The following is a 24,885-nucleotide window of genomic DNA, read 5'->3' as shown; positions in this document are numbered from 1 at the left end:
CTGTAAACCCATTACCCCTATCCAGTTCAGCCGTCACTGTGTTATAAAACATGAGCAAGTTACTGAGGCATGACCTACCCTTCACAAAACCATATTGTCCCCCATACAATATCCCATTTTCATCTAATCCAATCCTGTATTCTTTTCTTGACTAATTTCTCTAAGACCTTGACAATGATTCCTGATATGCTAATAGTTCGGTAATTTACAACAGCAGTCTTGGAACCACCTTTATACAGTGGAACTATTTTCCCCTCTTTCCACCCCCTCAGGACTGACCCAGACCCGAGACTCAAATTAAACAAAATGGTCAAGGGTACTGACAATTCTTTAGCTATTTCTCGTACAACACGAGCTGGTATACCATCCAATCCCACAGATGTATTGACAATGAGGTTATGCAATAGACTACTAACCTCCACTTCATTCACTACAATTCCCATATAATCTACTGGTACATTCGTTTCTGCAATGTCACCACCTGGATGATATATTCTTGCAAAGTGCTCACTCAGTAACTCAACTATATCAACTGATTCAGTTACCTCCCTACCAACGGCATTCTTTAAAATCATTCTGCCATGTAAATTTTTCCTTTTACTTGCTACATATCTAAAAAACTGTTTAGGATTCTCTTTAGCCTGCATGGCCAATGTTCTTTCGTAATCCTTTTTTGCTTTTCTTACCACACTCGTTACCCTTCTGGCCTGTGCTTTATACCATTCGTGTGCCTGCTGGTCACCTTTCTCCTTAAATTCCCTCCATAGTTGTTTCTTTTTTTGCAGCTCAAGCTTAATGGTGTTATTCATCCATTTAACCCCTACTTGATTTATTATTCGGACTCTAGGTATACAGTCAGCCATTGCTTCATGCAAACACTTCTTAACTACCTCTCATGCACTATCGACTTCTAGTCCTTGCAGTTGTACATGCCATGGCACTGAACCAATCAAACTCCTAAGCTTGTCATACTTTCCAGCCCGATAATTCCACATGTACCCTGTCTTAAAGTTAGAAACCATCACATCCTATTCTACAAATTTTCATTGAAATTGCAGAATATCTCAACCTACAGAAACCTTAATAATTCCCTTAATAACTTAACATGTATAAAACCAACAGTAATAACTTTAATGAATTAAAAGTACTGTTGGAACGTACTTCCTACTTTTTGATTAGCAATCTTGTTGTATCTTTGTTCTTAATAAAATCAATTAATTGCTGGTTGATTACTAATCAAAATATAGGGAAATTTATATTTATACTGTGCCACCCTATATTTAGATTAGCCTATGCAGAATAGTAGAATCAATCTTCAATTAATTCAGCAGTCTCATTAATCAAACAGGCCGAATTTGATATATTACACTTAAGGCTCCCGCAAGATCCGAACTTTTTATGAATGGTGCAATGAAAAAGAATCAGGCACACACAATATTGAAATCAATAAAACAAAACATTTAATACAAGGTTATATGACAAGTACATAAAATTATAACTCTGAAAATAAGATAATACAAATAACTTAGTTCTTCAGGTCAAAACATTCACATAGAATCAAACATCATATCTTCAGATACTAATTTCACAGTTCTCCTAATAAAAAAATTTGTTCGTACAGTTCAATACTTCAGAATTTCTTAGTAAATAAATTTACTGGTATCACTCAGTTGCACTCTATAAATTTAACACTGAGTCAGCAAGCACTTATTATGTTATTAATGATGGCAATTATTACTTCAAGGGGAATTACTTTCAGACTTTTAACTTTGGCTAAACTCAGCAAAACGCCACAGTAAATGTTAGGATATTCGAGATGGAGCTATCACTTAAATCTTCGCACTGAAATAAAATAAAGTAGGACTGTTCTTACCAGGATTAATCCTTAGCACATCAGACTCAATGTGAGCACATTTCAAAACTATATTCACTTATTACTCCAATGCAACACTATTCAAAAGAATTCTTCATCGAGATAACTGAATTATTATTTATCGCACTACACAAATCTTGACGGACTTGCTATAAGGCAGAATAATTATTCCATGTTTACTACTGCATAATAAGGTGAGCTTTGCACAATCCTTCTTCAAAGTGATATGGGAATACGTAGTAATTCTAGAACTTAGTGGAATTATTCTGGATTGCCTATTAATCTTCCGGTCATTTGTTAATCCTATTACGGCACTAAAATTCCTATTACTGCCACCGCTGACTTTACTCTCAGCTGCCTATAAGTTTTCTCCTCGTCCTCCATTGTGTTCTGAATGCCCCTGCCCCTGAATATCCTGCCCTTCAGTGTCCTTGTTTACTTTCACCTTCCGTTCATATACCTTCCTTCTTCCCGCCTCAACTTGTTCACTAGTCCAACTCATATTAATTCCTTACTTCCAATTACCGTAGCTCAGGACCTAAGCTCTCGCATTCTATTTTATTTCTGTCTCCATGGCAACGATCAAAACAAAACGTAAACATAAGCATTACACAAGATTATACCTTTACACTCAGTAATGAAAAATAATAATAAAAAAATTACAGTTACTTAATTTTTCCTTCACTTTCACTTACAATTATAATAAATAAAACATATATTACAGTTCACATAAGGCACATAAAAGTTACATACATAGAATATCTTATAATATTACTGGAGGAATATAGCATTAAAATAAATGGTAATTACTATAGAGTCCTTTCATTATCATGACACATCTTAAAATTATATAATTAAATAATCACTGATAAAATTCAAGGAAAATACATGAACAATAAATCTTAAGCAAGAGACTAACAAATAATATATAACAAGTCTTGCTTAGGATATGGTAGATTATGTTAAATGTGAATGAAGAATAAAAACATACAAAATAATTTCATTCACAGTTTAACAGTACAAATCTTTCATACTGAAAGTAACAGTACATCATAAGTGTAGAACAAACAGTTAAAGGAATGAAATACAAAGTACAGATCAGTTGGTGGATCACCAATTAAATTGTTGCTGCATGCCAGAAGATTAATTAATATTAAATAATTCTTTAAAGATAATTATTTCATTGATGGTTGCATAAGATAAGAATATCCCAATCTTTTGGGAGAGAGAGACAGTCATTTCAATTCAAATTCGGTCGATGCAAAAGGGCTTCGCAACTTTCTTTAAAAAGGTGTTCATATTTAAACCTGCATTTGTGGAGCAGACAAGCTTTATCCCACTGGATATTATGATTAGTGTCAATGCTATGTTGTGCTAGACCAGACTTATGAGGTTTCATGTATTCGATATAATACAGATGTTCCTTCATTCTTTTTTCCACAGAACAGCCTGTTTGTCCAACGTATGTGTATGTATATGTGTATACCATGTATACATACACATGGTATCTGGTAAACACCAGCTAATGACTTACCTTTACTGGCAGATACATTCATCAAAAGTCTGCTCATCACACCTCTCAAAAAATCGGCATTATCAAATCTTTAATTAATAGAGCACATAAAGTGTGCTCCTCTCCTTTAAGCTTACAAGAAGAACTTTTCAGTATAAAAAAAAAGTTAATAGAATCTAATGGTTACAACCCTAATCAAATTCAGCAGATAATTGACTCCTATGTCCCAACACCTCAGAATTCTTCAACAGACCGCAGAGTTCCATTCCCTTACATTTCAGGCATCTCAGAACCTATTGGCAGAATTTCGAAAAAGTATCATCGTATTATTATTATGGGCGACTCTAAGAGTCCTTAGACTCATCGAGGGAGGCCCTAAACATCAACATCGTGTCCATCACAACTATTCAACATTCACACAGTATCTATCATACTTTGCCTTGAACTCATTCACTGTCATAGCACCCACAACAGACTGGCAGCTTATTCCACTCATTCACCACTCTAAAAGTAAAAAAACCAGCTCTAACACACTTACTAACCACACTCTTTCTCAGCTTCCATGGATGTCCCCCTAGTCCTCCCACCACCAGTCCTGTTCTCAAAAATATCCTCTGAATTAATCCTCTAGAAACCCTTCAGCAATTTGAATGTCTCAATCATAATACCCTTTTCCACCTATCGACCAATTTCTGCAATTCCGTGCTGATATACCATCCAATCCCACAGATGTATTCACATTAAGTTTCTGTAATAGACTATTCACCTCCACTTCATTCCTTCAACATCACCAACTGGATGATATACTCTTGCAAAGTGCTCACTCGGTAAATCCACTGTATCAACTGATTCAGTGACCTCCCTACCATCAGTGTTCCTTAAAATCATTCTGCCATGTACAGTTTTTCTTTTACTAGCAGCATATTGAAAGAACTGTTTGGGATTCTCTTTAGCTTGCATGGCTAATTTCCTTTCATAATCCATTTTTACCTTTCTCATCACACTCGTTACTCTTCTGGCCTGCGCTTTATACCATTCATGTGCCTGCAGGTCACCTTTCTCCTTAAATTCCTTCCACAGGTGTTTCTTTTTTTGCAACTCAAGTTTAATGGTGTTATTCATCCATTTAATCCCTACTTGATTTACTATTCGGACTCTAGGTATACAGTCTGCCATAATCTCCTGCAAATGCTCTTTGACCACTTCCCATGCCCTATCAACATCCATCCCTTGCAATTTTACATTCCATGGCACTGAACCAAGTAATTGCCTAAGCTTGTCATACTTGCCAACACGGTAATTCCACATGTACCCTGTCTTAACCGAAATGTTCACACATTTAGCCATCTCCCAGGTCATGGATCACTCTCACCAATAGGTGGCAACATGGTCATTACAGTCAAATTCTCAGATGCTATTACTAGGTCAAGCTCCCTCGAATTTTCCATTACATGCTGTCTCAGATGGTTATCCCTCAGTATCTGAATAAAATCCACTTCCTTTCTCACATGTGTCCTCTCCTCCTTCCAATCAATGTTACTATAGTTGAAATCCCCCATAATAATTACCCTCCTTCCGCTCATTTCATCAATTTTTCTATGCATGCTATCTCCACCATCTATTCCATCACCTGGTCTATAGCAGCATCCAACTGTATGTTTTGTTCCGTTAGTCTCAGTCTCACACCAAATAGCCTCAAATGAAATCCTTTCACTATCCTGCTGTTAAGTTCTGAATGAAACTAAAATTAAGTTAATTAACGTTTCCTACAGACTTAACATGGGTTTACATTTTGAATCACATATTGATATATCGGATATACTAATTTCTTGTAATTTACCAAAGTATTACTAAATTGAGGATATTTTCACTACTTTATGTTATAACGTAAAATATTTTTGTAAATTGCTTAAATGCTTAAACCTTGCTGCTTTTGTGTAAGTACTTACAAATTGCTGGGAGAAAAGATAATCCGAGTAAGTAAAAGTGGCCGGAATCTAAACACATGCACCCTTTAGGTAAGCATGCAGTTCCCCCCCCCACACACACACACACACTCTGAAGAGCATGCTAGAATTCCGTGTGCGGCGTACTACTGGGCGATGTAGGGTGACATGGAAAAGGGGAGGAGAAAGCGATGACATAGAAGAAAACGGTAGCGCACGATTTAAAAAGTCGTTGCAGCGCCTAAAAAATTCTCTTATGCTCTTGGACTCTGGCGGGCTTGCTTGTGTGGGTTGGAACCTTCTCGTCCCCCCATTTTTCGACACGGACTTGAGACAAAGACTGAGGAACTATGCCATGAAATTCATAAAAGTTTACTGGTCAGTGGAAGGAAATCTCCGATATTTCCGGAGATATCATTACGATGCTGTGCCAGTTGACCAGAGAACAATGTATGCCTACTTTTGGTGGCGGAGATAACTAAGCTCGGACCCGTGAAGAATGCCTCAGAAAAGCAGAATGAACCAGGAATCGAAAATGATTGTCCAGTCGTGCTATGTGAAGTGGCCAAACAGTTCCCCAGCAGTTGGTAATGTACAGTCTATGTTTTTATAAGTAATTGTATATAAGAAGAAAGTTTGTAACTATAGGAAGGACTCTAGAGAATGTTTTACTTTTAAAGTAGAGTAATTATGAAGTTTTAGTGAAAGAATTAGCGTGAGCACGTGGAGCTAACATAGTGATTCAATTAGCAAATGTCCTTTAATATAGAAGAGTATGTTTGATCTATCAAGTAGAAATTGTAAAACTATATATGAAGTTCTTTGTCTTGCATGCTAAGATAAAGATAGAGAGTTTGAATAATTAATGCTCATTCCTTAGAAATTGTAGATTACTTCATTATTGTATATTCATAAAGTGTAAGATGCTTCAATTGAAATTAAATGTTTTGCTTTTTAAGTTTAACTGATGACTTGTCTGATTTTCTTCTCTGTTGCACTTTCTCATAAAATTCAGACCACAGCGGGAGATTAATTAATAGAGAGGCTATGACTGCAAAAGTAATTTATAGTGAAATAAGATTGTATACTAAACTGTGTTCTGGTTCCTTGATTCTTCACTCTTTGTTAATCTAGGATTCAGGGTGGCGCAGGATAATATAAATTTTCCCTGAATCCGAAAAAGGAATCAGATCTAGTATTGAACAAAGAAATTGGTGTTGACCATTAGCAACCCCTTTGTCCTTAAACCACTAGCATCATTCTTAAAGATAAAGATCAGCTCAGAGAGAATATTGACACTAATAGGGTAATTTAAGTGTTAGAGATAAGTTCAATAAGTACAAGCGTGTCTAGACGAAAATTTTAGAGAACAAAGAAGAATAAATAAGATTTTACACTGCAATACAACTTCTATTCTCCTTGGTTGCAGTTCATCAGCTATCATCAGTAACACTCCTCTCCCCCCTCCCATTTTATTCTCTCTGTCCCTCCTGAACACACTATACCCTACACATACTATCCCACTAACTATATCATCTTCTGTCAGCCATGTTTCACTAATGCCAATAACCTGTGGCCAGGAAGAGCCAACCAAGGCCAAAAATTCTTCTTTCTTGTTCCTAATACTTCTGGCATTAGTATACATGAAATGCAGAGGTCCATTTGTCCCATCCCTATCTTGATGCGTTATACTAACTATCCCATTCTGATTTCTTGTCCTTCGTACTGGCTCGGGCACATTATAAACATTCCTACACTCAACTGCCTCACTGATGTCTGCATATCCACTTCCACCCCCTCCTTAATAGTTCTAGTTTCCCTGATTTTGCACATCCACTCTCACTTCACTCAGCAACATTTTTTCCAGTCTTCGCACACCAAATCCATTCAAATGTAAGCCATCCATCTTGTACAAATCCTTTCGCCCATCAAACTCACTCCACACATCCACAAACTCCATACCACACCGTCTGCATAGCCTGTGCATAAAAACATTTGCGATTATGGCCCTCCTTCTAAACTCTTCTCTGTCATACCCGCAGCAACAGACTCGCTATCCTAACTCTGTCACTCTTTTCTTTCACTACCTCTAATAATTCCTTCACGTCCTCTCTCATACCAAATTTATCTCCTTTCAAATCATTCATTATTCCACATTTTCTCATCAACAAAATTTCTCACTTTTTGCCATCTACAAAAGACAAACTGGCACCTCTATCATTGGCTGGTGTTTACCAGATACCATGTGAATGTAACTTATCACATGAATGAAGGAACATCAGTATTATATTGAATACATGAAACCTCATAAATCTAGTCTAGCACAACATAGCATTGACACTAATCATAATATCCAGTGGAATAAAGCTTGTCTGCTCCACAGATGCAGGTTTAAATAGCAACGCCTTTTTTTAAAAAAGTTGCGAAGCCCTTTTGCATCGACCGAATTTGAATTGAAATGACTGTCTCTCTCTTCCAAAAGTTAGGGATATGCTTATCTTATGCAACCATCAATGAAATAATTATCTTTAAAGAATTATTTAATATTATTTTAATTAATCTGCTGGCATGCGGCAACAATTTAATTGATGATCTACCGACTGTTTCCCCTCCATGTGAGGCACCTGTTCGTGGTGGAGGGGACCTCCCAGTGATGGTACTGGCCCTTTTCATTCTTTTTCTCTGCTTTTCTTCCCGTATTCTTTGCTCTACTCCTTCTGAGTTTTTCACTATCCTTTTTCCCAACCACCATCACTGGTATCCAACGCCCTGCTGCTGTGTTTACCGTGCGGTGCATCCCATTGACATCCGGAAAGGGAGGATCCTGGTAGTCTTGCACTACTTTGGCCCCCTGTTTCGACAAGACGGGTGGTCTTGGATGGCCCAGCCAGGATCAATCGGCTAGTGGGCTTGCCTGCAAGGGTCAACAGTGTTGCAGTGTCTCTCACCCCATGGTCCGGGGTCGGGATCCTAGACCTGCTGCAGTGCCAGTATAGCATCCAGGGTAACCCTGGCGTTCCACTCTTGAGCGCAGTCTTTGTTTGCCGGGTAGTGGGCATCCATGTGTGGCTCCGTGCTGGGTAGGGAGCTCTGGTGCCGAATTAAAAATTCCTTAAATATGAATTCTTCATCCTCAAATGTTTCATGGACCCTAACAAAGTCCCAACCAAGTGCTGATAATATAGACACAGCATATGGAAACAGAAGTAAGAAACAAAAGATATCAGATACTAACATATATGTACCAACCTTTTAATCATTCATGCAACAGGTGAAAAAACCAATTGGGAAAATGTCACCCTTCTTTATCCAAAAAGGTTTAGAAGGACTGGCAGGACCTCCCAAAACTGTCAAGAAATTGTGTTCTGGTGATATCCTCGTGGAAACAATGTGCAAATATCATTCCGATAAACTACTGAGAGCAACGACAATGGGTGAAATACAAATTGCAGTAACACCTCACGGAACACTCAATTCCAGTCAAGGAGTGATATCAGAATGGGATCTCCTTGATGTTCCTGATGAGGAGATATGTTCAGAGCTTAAAGATCAAGGAGTGACAGGTGTAAGGCACATCCTGATATGCAGGGATGGTCGCCTGGTCTCAACCAAGAACATCATCCTTACTTTTGATACACCTAAGCCTTCTACATCTGTAAAAGCAGGGTATCTCAGCTGTCCTGTTAGAATGTACATCCCTAACTCGCTAAGATGCTTTAAATGTCAAAGATATGGACATGTCCAACCTGCCTGTCGTGGTTCTACTACCTGTGCCCGATGTGGTAGTAAAGAACATGATAATAAATCTTGCTGTGAAAAAAAGCTAAATGTGTCAACTGTCAGGGAGATCATCCAGCATACTCTCATGCATGTCAGAAATGGAAAGATGAAAAAGAGATACAAAAAATTAAAACAGACCAGAACATAACATATCAGGATGCAAAAAGAAAGCTGGCCACCATTACACCTGTTCTACGATCCTCTTATGCTGAAAAAGCAACAATTAAAAAAGTGCCAACAGCAACTCAAACATGTATGTCTATTCTGCCATTTGATAATTTCACCATATCTGAACTTTATGATAGCAAGTGCTTCTCTGCTGAGCGCATTAATCACAAGACCTATGGCCTTACTCCAGAGACAACTTCAAAAATGGTCCCATCCGATGAAAACTATCTGTCAAAAAAATTATAGTGGAGACTTCACTCAAAGATAAACCACCAGACACTCGCACATGGATACCTCAATACTCACTGAAAGCAAACTAAGCATACCAACTGACCCTAACACATTTGATATTTGGAACACTCTACCAGAGGAAGAGATGGACACTGGCCATCCATACTTCCCTAAAACAGTGGATAAATATGAATCTGACAAAGGTAAGCCCTCAACCTCCCAAAAACCAGACAAGTCAATAGTAAAATTTTTACAATGGAACTGTCGTGGGATCCACCAGAATATTGACGATATTAAGATGTTACTGCAGAAACACAAACCTTTCTGTTTCTACCTACAGGAAACGTACTTAAGACCCAATGAGGACCCACTTACCTTTAGAAATTTCACTGTTGTACATAAGGACAGAACTGGAGATGGTCCTGCTCATGGAGGAGTAGCTATCCTAGTGGGCAGTCATACTCCTTTCCATCAGGTCCAACTTAATACTTCTCTGGAAGTAGTAGCGATTCGCTTTTCTGTGGGATTTCTTATTACAGTATGTTCAATTTATTTATCACCAAATGCAGAGTTAAATGAAATTGATCTTGATAATCTTTTTTTCACAACTATCTGAACCCATACTTTTGATGGGTGACTTTAATGGTCACAATACTCTATGGGATAGTGCCAACACTAATAGACGAGGTCAAATCATTGAAAAAATTCTTCATAATAATAACCTTTCCCTTCTAAATAATAAACTCAATACTTTCCTCCATATGCCTACCCGTTCATATTCTGTAATTGATCTTACAATCTGCTCCCCTTCCATTCTTCCACTACTTGCATGGGACGTTGAAGAGAACATATATGGAAGTGATCACTTTCCTGTTCTTTTTACAATGTCTTCATAGGAACAATGTTCACCCACACAGATGTCTATATGGAAAATGGACCAGGCAGACTGGAACACTTTCTCTCATCTTGCAAAATTTAATGTTGATGCCATCAGTCAAAACACCTATCAATGAAGCTGTAAAATATATAACAGATTGCATCCAGGCAGCAACAACCTCCATCCCAAAAACATCATCTCGATTTCCAGTCTATCCAAAGCCTTGGTGGAACCCAGAATGTCAGGCAGCTAAAAAAGATCACAGAGCATGGAGCATATTTTGTAGATACCCCACCACAGCAAATTTAATAACTTTCAAGCATGCTCGAGCCAAAGCACGTTATGTGAGACATCAGAGTCAAAAACAATCATGGATCCAGTTTATTACATCAATTAATCAAATGACCAGTCCAAAAATTGTATGGGATAAAATCCGGAAAATGAAAGGCAGATATAGTACACATTGTTTGTCCACCTTTGACTATAATGGAAGTGTTCTTACTGATCCCAAAGCTATTTCAGATACTTTGGGAGAAACTTTTGCTAAAATCTCAGTAACAGCTTCATATTCTCTGGAATTTTTAATACTGAAAGAGCAGCAAGAGAAAAGGCTTAATTTTTCTACAACATTCTTCAGCCATATAATCAGCCATTTGTCAAGGAGGGACTCAAAAGAGCTCTCCTACAATCTCACCCTAGTGCAGTAGGACCTGATGACATCCATTATGAATGGATAAAACATTTATCATCATCTTCTATGGATCTTCTTCTCTTATTATACAATAGAATACTTGCAGAGGAAGCGTTTCCAAATTCTTGGCATAAGTCAATTGTCATTGCTATCCCAAAACCAGGAAAAGATCCAACACAAGCAAATAATTATCGACCCATTGCTCTGACCAGCTGTCTTTGTAAGATACTAGAGAAAATGGTTAATGCCAGACTTCTCTGGTATTTAAAAAGCAACAGTCTTCTCTCCAATACACAATGTGGTTTCCGTAGACATCGATCAACTTTAGACGACTTAGTTCGGTTAGAAACTTGTATGAGAGATGCATTTCTGAAGCGAGAACATCTTGTCTCGTTTTTTTTTTTTTTGACATGGAAAAAGCTTATGACAGCCTGAAGATATGGCATATTAAAAGACCTCTATAGCCTAGGTCTCAAAGGACACCTCCCTATATTTATTAAAAACTTTCTGTCCAGACAAACTTTCCAAGTCAGAGTGGGAAGTACGCTATCTCAACCATATCTTCAAGAACAAGGTATTCCTCAAGGCTCTGTCTTAAGTGTAACCCTTTTTGCTATTAAAATTGACTCAATCATTGAAAGCTTCCTCCCACTGTAAACAATGCTCTATATGTTGATGACTACACAATCTACTGTCACTCACATAACATGAAAGTAATTGAAAGACAACTTCAGCAAGCAATTGATCATGTCTCTCTGTGGGCTCTTAATAATGGGTTTAGGTTTTCAAAGGAAAAAAAAAGTGTCTGTGTATACTTCTGTCAAAAATGCACTCATCACCCAGATCCTGAACTAAGAATTGGACCTACTGTTATTCCAGTAACAACAGAAACCAAGTTCTTGGGACTCATCTTTGACAGAAAACCCACATTATTTCTAGCACACATTCATCAACTAAGAGAAAAGTGCAAAAGAACTTTGAACCTCCTTCGCACTCTGTACTCTACTGGGGGGGGGGGGGGGGGGGGCTGATCGAGCTTCATTGCTCCATCTTTATCGTGCACTTATATATTCAAAGCTGGATTATGGGTCCTAAGTCTATGGTTTGGCAAGACAGAGTAACCTTGGTTGGATTCCATCCATCATCAGGGTATACGGATAGCTACTGGTGCCTTTCACACCTCACTCACTCAAAGTCTCTATGTAGAAGCAAATGAACCAGCTCTATCACTTCGATGGAAACAATTGTCTCTTAATTACGCCCTAAAAATAAATTCTCTCCTAGATCACCCAACATGGAATAGTATTTTCTCTCTGCATTGGGAAGCTCAATATCACACACATCAGACTGTTATATATCCTTTTGGTATGCGTATTAAAGAAACTGTGCAAGCTGTTAGTATAAATGTTGACAACATTAGCTACATTAAACATAACAGCATTCCTTCATGGCAGGTTTGCACACCATCCTGCAACCTCTCACTTTGTCGGCTACAGAAATCTTATATCCCATCATCCATTTACCTGCAATTATTTAATGTACATAGAGCAGCACATGCTGATTTCTTACCCATCTATACTGATGGTTCAAGAACTAATACCTCTGTTGAATGTGCTGCTGTGTTTCCTGACATTATTATCTCAAATCAGATCCCACCAGACTGCAGTAATTATATAGCAGAGTTACATGCCATTCAGCTTGCACTTGTGCATATAAAAAAAAACTGCTACCAAAAGTGTATAATTTATACATACTCATTGAGCTCTTTACATGCTGTCTCCTCTCCTATGTATAATCCAGATCCAGTACTTTATGAAGTGCTACAGCTGCTTCACAAAATGAAAATCTTAATTTCGATTTTTAGTTTTGCCGGATTCCAAGCCACATCGGAATCAAAAGAAATGAGGCTGCAGATGCAGCTGCGAAATCAGCCAATTCCTTCTCCACATACTGTTTGACAATTCCATATACAGACTACAGACAACTTATAAGATCAAAACTAATTGCTCAGTTGGAGTTAATATGGCAAGAAACATCAACAAACAAAGTATATAACATTAAAACTGAAATTAAACACTGGCATTCTAGTCAACGTACAAAGAGAAGGGAGGAGGTTGTCCTTGCTAGGCTCTGCATAGGTCACAGTCACTGAGAGCTGATGACCCTCCCATATGTGAAAAATGCAACAACACACATCTCACTATTCATCATATTCTGGTAGATTGTCAAAAATTTATACGAGAGAGGAATGAAATTTTCACCCATCTAACCAAGCCATATACACTCAAGGAAATGCTAGCAGACTCAGGCAAATTGCATGATGTTTTTAATTTTATTAGAAAGAATTAATTTGTACAAACATATTTGACCATAAATTTGTTTATATGTAAATACTTTTTTTTTGCTAACTTAAGTTTTATACATATATATATATTCCTTAGGTTAAATCTGACCAATTATATATTACCATGGACCTTGATCTTGTATATTTGTATCACCCTGCTGTAATTTTGTTAATATGTAAATACCATAATGCTAAACTTAAATTTTATGCATCAATGCTGTATAATAATTCCTTTCTGACTCTTTAAGTATTAGTATAATAATGTTTGTTGTAATCTTACTGGATGTAGACACTGCTTTCCTTGACTTGTTTTGTATATATGTATGTTAACCTATGGTTATCTGTTTATGTACTGCTGAAACCTCTGCAGTAATTTTGTTTATATATAGATACTGCATCACTTAACATACATTTTGTGTATGCATCTTATTTACTACTTTATTTTTCGAATAATCATGTAGTGCTGTAGGACATCTTACCAATTTGTGTACTTTCTAGTAATTCTGTTTATATGTATTGCTAAATTCTGTTTATACTGCATTGCTAAATTTAATTTTCATCCATGCATATTGTATAATAATCCCTTTTTGCCTATTTTTGTACTGCTATAAAGGCATCTATTATAATTTTACATATATGTAGATACTGCATTCCTTGGCTTAGTGTTTCATATATTATGTATTAACTCATATTGTTAACTATTTTTGCATTACTGTAATAACCTGATATTGTGTGTTGCTATGCCCCCTGCAGCAGTTTTGTTTACCTAGAGATGCTGCTTTGTGAAACTAGATTCTTGTACAGACATATTGTTTACAATTTTCTTTGAATGCTAATGTTGTAACCTTTAGTATGGCACAATACGATCTTTGTAGTTTTTGTGCCAAATGAACTATAAAACAAACAAACAAACCGACTATTCTGTACTTTGTATTCCATTCCTTTAACTGTTTGTTCTAACAGTACATCATCATTACTGATGATGTACTGTTACTTTCAGTACGAAATATTTGTACTTTTAATTCATTAAAGTTATTACTGTTGGTTTTATATGTGTTATTAATTTATTATGCCACAGGTACCTCTAAAGATTAGACTTAATAATTCCCTGTACATCATTCTTTATTATTATCATCATCATCATGCCATCCATGGAGTCAGCAGACTCATCATGGAAGGTTCATTCAACTGACAAGATACCTATCATGCTAGATCTTGAAATCTTTAATACTCACTACGTTAACTACATATTCCAGTAATGCATTCCATTCATCCACAATTCTCCTTGTAAGAACCCTGCTATTCATACACACCTCTTCACTGCACTCTTACACAACTTCCAGGGATGGCCTCTGGTTCTTGCCCTCAACTCCTTCTATAATCCCCTCTGGATTAATGTGATAAAATTCCTCACTAACTTAAACATCTCTATCATATCGTCTCTTTTCCTCCTATCCATCAAATGCTGCAATTAACATTCCTTCAAACCTGTCTCCATAGCCAACATTTTAGAACCCTGATATTGTCTTAGTTATTCATCTCTGGATCCCTCTGCAATGTTTCCACATCACACAGGAAACCAGGTGACCAGTGCTTTATACACCTCCTTATCCCTACATGTTAGTGTATATCTTATCATAATGGCCCTGTGATATGCATTCTTTGCAACACTTGCAGTGTGCTCTCTAAACTTCAATCTACTGTCAACCATATCTCAAATCTCATCAACTTCCTGTAGTACAGCGCACTATCAGTGCAGTACACGGCCTTAAATTTCTGTACTCCAAAATGCAACACTTTGCACATGTTAATATTAAAACTACAACCCACTCATTTGAAAGTTAAAAAGCTATTCAAATCTTCTTGAAGTGAATTAACATTAGCAATACTACTTATAATTCTCTCCAACTTTGCAAAACCAGCAAACAACTGAAGATCCCCAGTCAATCCATGTGATATATCATTTACAAACAAGTTAAGCAGCAGGAGCACAAGAACAGAACAGAACCCTGGGAAATGCCACTGGTTACCCTCTTTTTTTTTTGAGACACTGCTCCATCATGCACAACTTACTGGTATCATTCAGAGAGAATCGCTCTGAATTCTAACCAATATACTATCCATTCCCATCCTTTGCAGCTTGTACACCTCTTTTGGTACACCTCTTTTTCTTGGACTTTTGCAAAGTCCAAGAAAATCACTGTATATGAGTTTCCCTTATCTAACACACTCGTTACCTTATCATAAAATGCAAATAAATTGCTAAAACAAGACCTACCCTTTACAGATCCATGCTGACCATAATAAAGAATATTATGTCTATCAACCCAATCCTGTGTTCTATTCCCAACCAGTCTCTCCAACACCTTGACTACAACTGCAGTTGTACAGACTGGTCTGTAATTGGAAACTTCTGTCCTAGAACCGTGCTCACGGATTGGTATTATTTTATCTTCTTTCCACTACTTAGGAACCCTACCTACTGCAAGACTTTCATTAAATAACCAAGTCAAGGGCATAGCTAACTGTTGCGCACATTCCTTAAGAATGTGGTGATGTATCATCCATTCCCTCAGCTTTATTAACATCTAATCCAATCAACACCTGATACACTTCTAATTCTTTTACTTCCAATTCTCATAATACTTGCCTCCCTTCTACATACTGCACAGCATCATTTACACTAGTATGATATACACTGATGAACTGCTCATTCAATAATTCCACTATCTCTTTTGCAATGGTCACTCTGATACCATGACTATCCACCAATGTCAACCTGCCATAATTATTCTTCCTCTTGCTTGCCATATAGCAGAAAAATTTCCTTAAATTATCCTTAGCCTAATTAGCCAATTTCCTCTCATAATGCATTTTTCCCCCTTTACCATGCTTGGCACTTTCCTAGCCTGCACTTTATACTCCTCATCTACCTGATCATCATCACTGTCTTGTACCTCCTCTCTAACATTTTCTTTTCCAATGCAACTTGTCTGATTTCACTGTGTTCATCCATTTCACTCCTACTCTGCCTTATAAATTCCCATTCACTATCTTTTCTGCACAGCTTGTCTACCCAGTGTATTTATGCTAGTTGACTACATAGCTTCCCATAGTCACCCACTTTATAATTCCACTTTTTTGGCACTAATCTTTTCTTGTTTCACCACTTCCCAAACAAGTGCCACACGATCACTCTTTCCAACCAGCAGCAATGTTAATACCTCATTACCAACTACATCTTGTGAAGCTCTAACCAAGTCCAACACTTTAAAACCTCTAGTTGCTTTGGTCACATACTGCATAAGATATTTATTCCTCAGAAATGCAACAAACTCGCTCTCCATGTCTTCAAGATCTCTGCTCTCCTTCTTAACTCACTGTTGTCATATCTTGGCAACACAATGATGACTTTTCCAATGAAACTATTATCCTTACCTCTTGAAACAACCTCCTCAAGTCTCTATCAACATTCCTTTTTTTTTCCTCCAACATTTTGCCCACAAAGACCTCTAATTCTGATGCTTGCTCTTTCCTTCTCTGCAAAGTATCAGTTATATGTTCCACCAGGTTTTGAATGAGTACTAAGTATTGCTTGATATAATGCCCCATTGGCACCATATAACTGTAGCGTGTTGAATAACTTCTCTCTTGGCATCTTGTCATATATGCCAAGAGAGAAGCTATTCAAAACGATGAATATAAGTTGTAAATATATACAGTCTTCAGATATTTATTGTCAGAATCCTCAAAATATATGAAAAAAAAAATTTTTTTTGTTTGTCACAATTAGCACTTACTCTTTAGATTGATAATAACTTCATTTGTACTATATTTACTATGCTATTGGTCTTCTTGCTCAATTTAATCTTAATATAGTAGTTATAAAAAGAAATGGAATTAAAAGAAAGAGATTTTCCTTGATACCAAACTTAAATTCTCATCATCTCTAGAAGGAAGCCATCTCTACAGATTGTTTCAGACTTGTCAGTGGGACTGTCATTACTTCAGTATTTTGCATTAAATATAGGAATTTATTTAAATTACAAATGTATAAAAATGGTACCGATTTATCTCTATTTTTAGATTTAAAAAAAAAAAAAAAAACTTTATGAATATGATAAACGCTTAGTATAGCCAGTACACTGATTTGAAATATAAATATGAAAATTAAGCATTTCCTGATATCAGAATATTCATCATTCAGGAGGACTTCTTTATGCTGTTTCTGGACCATCACTGTATAATGATTCTCAGGTGAAAGCATTTGTTTTCAATATCACTAATCAAGAACTGCTTGGGATCTTTGCTCCAAAAGATGGAGTAAGTAAATTCTTTTTGCTAATAATTTTTTTTAAATAAGCTGCATAGAATTTGTCTATTGGTGTTAACTAATTTAGAATGCTTGTTTTGTGTTTTTTTAGGTTCCGATTTTTTAATTCCTTATATAATTGACTTTTTAAAAAAGACTGATAATATAAAAAAATCTGTAGAAAATTATTAATTATGTATGATATTAAGAATATTCATAAAATAATTCATTGGGTATTTATTTTACTTAGGAATGACCTGTAGTGTATGTTCTAAATATGCTCCCTTTCCATTCATGTTTTTAAATGATAAACTGTCTTGCATTATTTTTGCTCTGATTTTTTTAACACAAAGTTAGAAACAGAAAGAAATATATTCATTTTTCCTGCCTGGAATGGTACAATATAACATCCCCTACATGTACTGCATTGCTTTGACTTGCCTTGGCAGACCAAGTGGTTATTATTATCCACTCTCCAAACAGGTTGTAAGTTCATATCATACCTTGGCATGAATGTTTTGTGAATACCTTTAGGCAAAAGATGAATTTCATTTCCACAACTTTACTACCACCCTGCTTATTGGAGACCTGAAGTGGTTTGGAAAAAGTTCATTTTTTTGTCTTCTAGAGCAGGGTTTTATGGAATATTAGTCCTTTAACCTGCACAAAATACTAATACTAGTGTACTATAGACTAATTACCTTTAATGGGTAGGATTCACATGAAAAAAAAATAATAATAATAATAAATGAATAAATAATAAAATAAAAATAGTAGTAGTCTATATTGAATATTTCAAAATATTCAATATAGCAAAATATTTTACTAAATATTTTTTGGGGGAAAAAATTAATTTAGACTGTTTTCAGGCTCTGTAACTGTTAAAGCCACAAACAAGCACCTCATATACTTGTCTCATATTCACTGAAGTAGTGGTTCCAAATGGAGGTAGCATATTATAGGCTAGTTAATACTTCTGGAATGGTGGTTAGGATTAAAAAGCTTGGTTAGTTCTAGAATTCAGAAATGCATGGATAGGTATGTGATACTCTATGGGAAGAGAGATGTCATGTTTTTGTTGTTTTAAAAAAATAATCTTCCACAGTTGACTCACTATAATGGACCCATAGGGACCATAAAAAATACAATTGGTTATAATACAAGATTAACTATAATGAATATCATTTAAAAGTATTTCTTTCCTGGATTAATGGAAATAAATACCCTTATTATATTTAGCAAAGATAATGAGCTTTTTTTTTTTGTCTTATGCCTGTTTTCTGAGCAACTTTAATTGGACATATAGGCTTTCTGGAACTCCAGGTTGCAGTTTCACAATATAATAGTTAAATTAAAGATGCTAAGAAATTATATTCTTGGTTTAATCCTTTATCCAAGTGTAAACAAACAAATTTAATTTAATTTTATCTTTATTTTATAGTATAACCAAGTGAAAAAAAAAACTCTCAATATGGTATTAAATTAATGTTGGCAATTGCACATATGTATTTTAAGCTTGGAGTATATTAAAATTACAATTAAAAATTAAAATTACAATTAAAAATTAAAATTACAACAAAAGTTTTAAATATGAACTGATTAACAATCACTGAAACTATTTTTTTTAATGTAATTCCCACCCACATAAGGTTGAAAACCTATACTACATTAATACCATGGGTAAGCTCAAATTTTTATCCTTTTAATTTTTTTTATATTATGTGGTATATTTTTTTGTTAACATAATCCAGAAACACTACTCTAGAAAACCAAACATGGAACTTTTTTAAAGCCACATCAGACCTCCAATGAGCAAAGTGCAGATCTCACTCTGTGTAGTGAAATTCATCTCCTGCCAAAGACATTCACAAACATCTATGCTGTGCCTAGATTTAAAGTCATACCCTGTTGGTTGGGAAGAACATACACTCAGCTAACCAAGCTCTTATATTGACAGACGTATTGACATAATATTGAGTGATTCAAACTATGAACCTACCCAAAAGCTGCTATGCATAAAATCACTAACAGTGATTAATGTTTGATGTCTCAGTATCAAATCTACGATAAAATGGTTTCCTTTTCCCATATTAATTATGGATATTATTTAGAGTAGTCTTCAAATAAAAGTTTAACACATAAAAAACTTTCATATCTTTTAATTTCATCATATGTTCCATTCACAGAAATATCAAACCGAAACTGTTCTTTTCAAGATGCAAAGGTATTTTCTAAACCAGCAGTTCCGAACCTTTTTTTTTTTTTTTAAACTCGCAGACCATTTGTCAACATAATATTTCTATCACAAACTACTTAAACTCTATCGGATATGTGAATTTCATTGTCACAATACTAATGCACTTGTTCACATCCCAAATTTCATTAAAAATAAATAAATAGTAATAATAATAAAGACAAAGAAAGAAAAGAAATATGCCTGAACTCTATGCAATATGAAATAATATATCTTAAAATTAATACACCAATACTTACAACATCATTGCCAGCCTGGTTAGCTTAGTGGTTAGTATTCCCGATCTCCAACCAGCACGTTACAGGTTCGAATCCTCCCACCGTGAGCACTGATGTTTGTGAATGTCTTTAGGGAGATGAGTTTCATCACCATGTGTGAGTCCACCGCTCTGCTTATTATTATTATTATTATTACCCAAAGAACCCATAGAGTCAAAGATTCATCTAGGAGGTCCTTTTGTCATACACTCCCTTAAACATACTCAAATTCTCTGCAGACACCCCTCTCAGGCAAGGTTTTCCAATTATTCACAACACTGCATGCAAAGAACCTGCTTCTCACTATCCCCTGCTCACACCCTTCTTCCAGGGATGACCTCTGTTTCTCCCTTGATCTCCCACCATTTTCTGTAAAATCTCTTCAACATTGATTCTATAACAACCCCCTTACTAACTTATAGGTCTCGATCATATCATCCCTATTCCTCCTATCCACTAGACTCTGTAAATTGCATCTTCTCAACCTTTCCTCATATTCATCTGATCTCTGGGACTGTCTGGCAACTGCTTAGTCAGTTGCCTTTGGACCCTTTCCAACATTTCTTTATCCTTTTGATAACTGATAATTAATCAGAGCCTTATACAATAGAACTCAGAATTTCCTTACTTCTACAAGCCAGTGTCTTCCACATCATTACCAGAATTCATTGTGTTGTCCTTACAATTTTGGCAATGTGTTCTCTAAATTTTAGATCCTTATCTACCATCACTCCATGATCTCTTATTTCCTCCACCTCCAACAATATATCCCCCACCAAGCGTAAATTCTACATCCCATCTTTTTTTTCCAAATTTTAAAACCTTATGTTTTACAACATTGAACTTTCATCCCCATTCACTCAATCTATTCAGGCCTTCTTGTAAGGCCACAACATGTTCTGTACTCTTCATAGTTCTGCCCAATTTTGCATCATCTGAAACAACTGAACATCCCCATCCAAATCTTTGCCAATATCATTAACATACAGGTTAAACAGCAATGGCCCTAAAACAGACCCCTGAGGCACACCACTAGTGACCCCTCCTTTTCCTGGATATTGCTCCCCTGTACACAACTTGCCGATAGCTATCAGATAGCCAGTCTCCGATCCAATGTACTAATCTAATATCCAACCACACCACTCTAGTTTGACTATCAATGTATCATGTGGTAATTTATCAAAAGCCTTTGCAAAATCTAAATATATTACTGTGTATCCCTCTCTTATGTCCAAGGAAGCAGTCACCTTATTGTAATAAGTAAGTAGATTACTAAAACATGACCTCCCTTTAGCAAATCCATGCTGTCCATCAAAGATAATACCATTGTTGTCAAACCCAATTCTGGATCCTGGTTCTTCTCACCAGCCTCTCCAACACCTTAACCTGAACATCTGACATACAGATAGGTCTATAATTCAATGCTTGAGTTCTATAACCTTCCTTATGCAGCAGCACAATCTTGCCCTCCTTCCACTCCTTAGGAACTTGACTCAGCGCAAGACTCATATTAAAAAAATATGTCAAGGCAGATGTTAACTCCCTGGCACATTCCTTTAGAATACATGGTGATATATTATGAAGTCCCACAGTCTTATTAACATCAAGTTTTCTCAATTCTCCGTATACCTCTTGCTCACTTACAGTCAGTCTCTCCTCCTCATCATCAACTGCTCTCAAACTGTCCATGATGTCACATTCACAAGAATAAAAGACCTTTATGAACTGCTCATCAAGTATCTCCACTATATCTTCTGCAGGAGTTGTTCTTAATACCATTTTTTCCAATTATTGTCATTCTTCCAGAATCATTCTTTTTTTTTTTCTGGCTACATATCGAAAGAACTCCCTAGGATTCTTTTTGACTTCATTAGATAACTGCTGCTCATACTTTCTTTGCTACACTTACCAACTAATTGTCAGAGGCCTGAAGTGACTTGGGGGAAATTCGGGAACTAGTTTCTTCCATGCATGTAAACAAACCGGCATGGCGAAAGCGGTTCGTTGGCACAGGATTTTCATCAGCCAGTGTCATTGTAGCTGCAGCAACTGAATTTCCTGAAATGTTGAAAAAAATTATTGAGGAGAGGGGTTATTTGCCAGAACAAATTTTTAATGTAGATGAAAGTGGATTGTTCCAGAAGAAGATACTTGAAATAACTTGTATGTGGCAGAAAGAACCTCTGATATTCTTTTTTGAAATTTCTCCTATCTCCTATCTAAACTTTTTGTATGAGTTTGTTTTTATATTCTTTTGTTTGAATTAAAAGAAAGAGCACAATAGTTTCTGTAACTTATTATTATAGTACAGGGGTATTATTATTATTATAGCATAACTTATTATAATATATAATATAATGTATGATATATTCTAGTGGAAAGGCTTAGATATTGGTTATGCATTATTACTAAAGAGTTTAGGGAAATAACAACATAAACTAGGATATACATTAAAATAACTTTTTAATACAAATCCAATATTTCGGCACTGTCACATTGCCATTTTCAACAGGAACTTGTGAGCAAGACACGTGCACGCAGGCACAGCAAACAGTAAATGAGGATGAAGTAGGAAGCTATTCTTTCTCCTAAAAATCCTACTGGCGCCCCCTAGCGGGAAATGTTGGTATTCTTGGCCGATTGGGCTGAGGTCTTCTGATGTAGGTTTCCCAAATTTGAGGCAATCTCATGCAGCCAAATTTGTTGAGGTTTGTATTGTTTCTTAGGGCTGAGGCTGATTCCATGAAAAGAAGCCTTTCGTACTTGTATTTACTACGGTGAACGATCATGGCTTTCATCCACTCTATGGAGGGTATCCAGAGCATGGTCTGCAAGACCAGAGTGGCTGTATTGGTGGAACCGGATGTAGTCCTTGTGTTCTGTAATTCTGGTATTGGCTGTCCTGCCTGTTTGTCCAAAGTAGGACAGCTTACAGCTGCAAGGGACCTGGTATACACCAGGTAGGTCTAGGGGGGAGGTTGGTCTTTTGTGGAGCAGATAAGGGATGCCAATTTCTTATGGTCTGTAACAAGAAGTTAAGCCATGTTTTTTTAAGATTTTTTTAATTTTTTCCGAGGTGCCTCTGATATAATGATGTGGTGATGGATTTAGAGTAATATCCTTGTTCTGAGGGGGGGGGGAGTATTGGTTTCAATATTTTTTGGATTGTCTTGGGAGGGTAGCCATTGGCTGAGAAAGTGTTGAGAATGTTGTTTAGTTCTGTGGTTAGGGCATTGTCATTTGAACATATAAGTTTAGCCCTGTTGTGTAGTGTCTTAATGACACCATATTGTTGTGAAGAAGGGTGGTGGATTGTTGGTGAATGTATCTACCTGTATGGGTGGGTTTTCTATAGACTGAGAATACCAAGGTTTCATCAGGCTGGCGGGTGACTAGTGTGTTTAAGAAAGGAAGGCAGTTGTTTTTTTCTTCTTCCAGGGTGAATTTGATTCTGGGGTGTTGGTTGTTTAAGTGTGTTAGGAAGGAGAGGAGTGCATCGGAGCCATGTGGCCAAATAGCGAACACATCACATATCGAAGCCAAATGGTTGGTTTTTTTGGGGGCAGAGTGGAGAACCCATGGCTGTCCCCTCTATTTGTTTGTAGAATTTTCCTTGCCAAACAAAATAGCCTGAGTTCATTGTGAACTGAAATAGGGCTGTGATATCGGGAGGAAATTTAGCTTGGATTAGCTCTTAGGATTCTTTGAGTGGGATGGGACATTTGTGAATAAGGAGGAGACATCAAAGCTGACCATTACGTCAGTGTGTTTGAGAGTAAGGTTTTTCTATGCTGGCTTTGAAGTGAGCTGAGTTTTTTTATGTATGAAGGTGTGTTGCCAGTATGGTGTGTGTGAGAGCTTTGACCAAATGTTTAGCTAGTTTGTATGTGCTGAGGTTTTGTATGTATGTTTTGTTTGTATGTTTGTATGGCAACACACCTTCATACATAAAAAAACTCAGCCCACTTAAGATAACTATATCTTAGTTATCTATACTATATCTTATTTTATACTATATCTTATCTTAGTTATAATATATGGGCACACCTTTCTGGCATTGGTATAGTGAAGGTATGCAAGTTCTTTTCACTTAAACTTTGATATCATCCAGGTCTACCTACTTACTGATGAGACCTCAAAAAAGGCTGAAACCGGTCTGGGTAGTGACCTCTCCTTATAATGTAAGGCAGTATTACATCTCCTAGAAGCTGTGTTTTACATTATGAGAAAATATCAAGGATAGTGAGGGAGCTTGCTCCACCTTTGCTTCGAGTTGCCTTGGTGTTGTACTACCAGGTGTTCACTTACGCTTGGATTCGTTGATAGTTCTTCGGCGTGAAACTCTTAGATCGTAGTTTTCGATCTTAGAGTTTCGCATACTGGCTGTAAAATAATAAGGGATTTTTATCCCCTTAATTTAATGCCGAAGTATTCGGAATAAGTGTGAGAAATGTTGACATTAGTACAACTTGGTCAAAAATTATAGGAATTACTGAGACTTGGTTGACTAAGAATGATATAAGGATAGAATGTTGGAATATAGTATTTTCAGGGAGGACATGAGGGGCTACTGAATGGGGATAGGTATGTAGAGGGCACTTCAAAATTATTAATATTTTAAAATTATCTTTAAAATAAG

The 24,885-nt window shown here is 36.4% G+C and overlaps 1 protein-coding gene across 9 annotated transcripts in view; it reads left to right on the top strand.

Moving 5' to 3' along the window:
* Positions 1-24,885, top strand: part of LOC150108568 (peptidyl-glycine alpha-amidating monooxygenase B-like) — a 521,418-nt gene that overhangs the window by 447,343 nt on the left and 49,190 nt on the right. For all 9 annotated transcript variants that reach the window (XM_090390860.1, XM_090390858.1, XM_090390856.1 and 6 more), the window contains one exon: positions 17,631-17,746. In XM_090390860.1, coding sequence (XP_090246986.1) covers positions 17,631-17,746 — 116 coding nt within the window. The remainder of the gene's footprint in view (positions 1-17,630; positions 17,747-24,885) is intronic.

This window comes from Typopeltis vanoorti, chromosome 3 (genome assembly GCF_054136105.1).
Source record: "Typopeltis vanoorti isolate ZY-2024b chromosome 3, IOZ_Tvanoo_1.0, whole genome shotgun sequence".
In the NCBI taxonomy this organism is placed as follows: Eukaryota; Metazoa; Arthropoda; class Arachnida; order Uropygi; family Thelyphonidae; genus Typopeltis; species Typopeltis vanoorti.
This window is presented reverse-complemented; position numbering and strand designations above follow the sequence as displayed.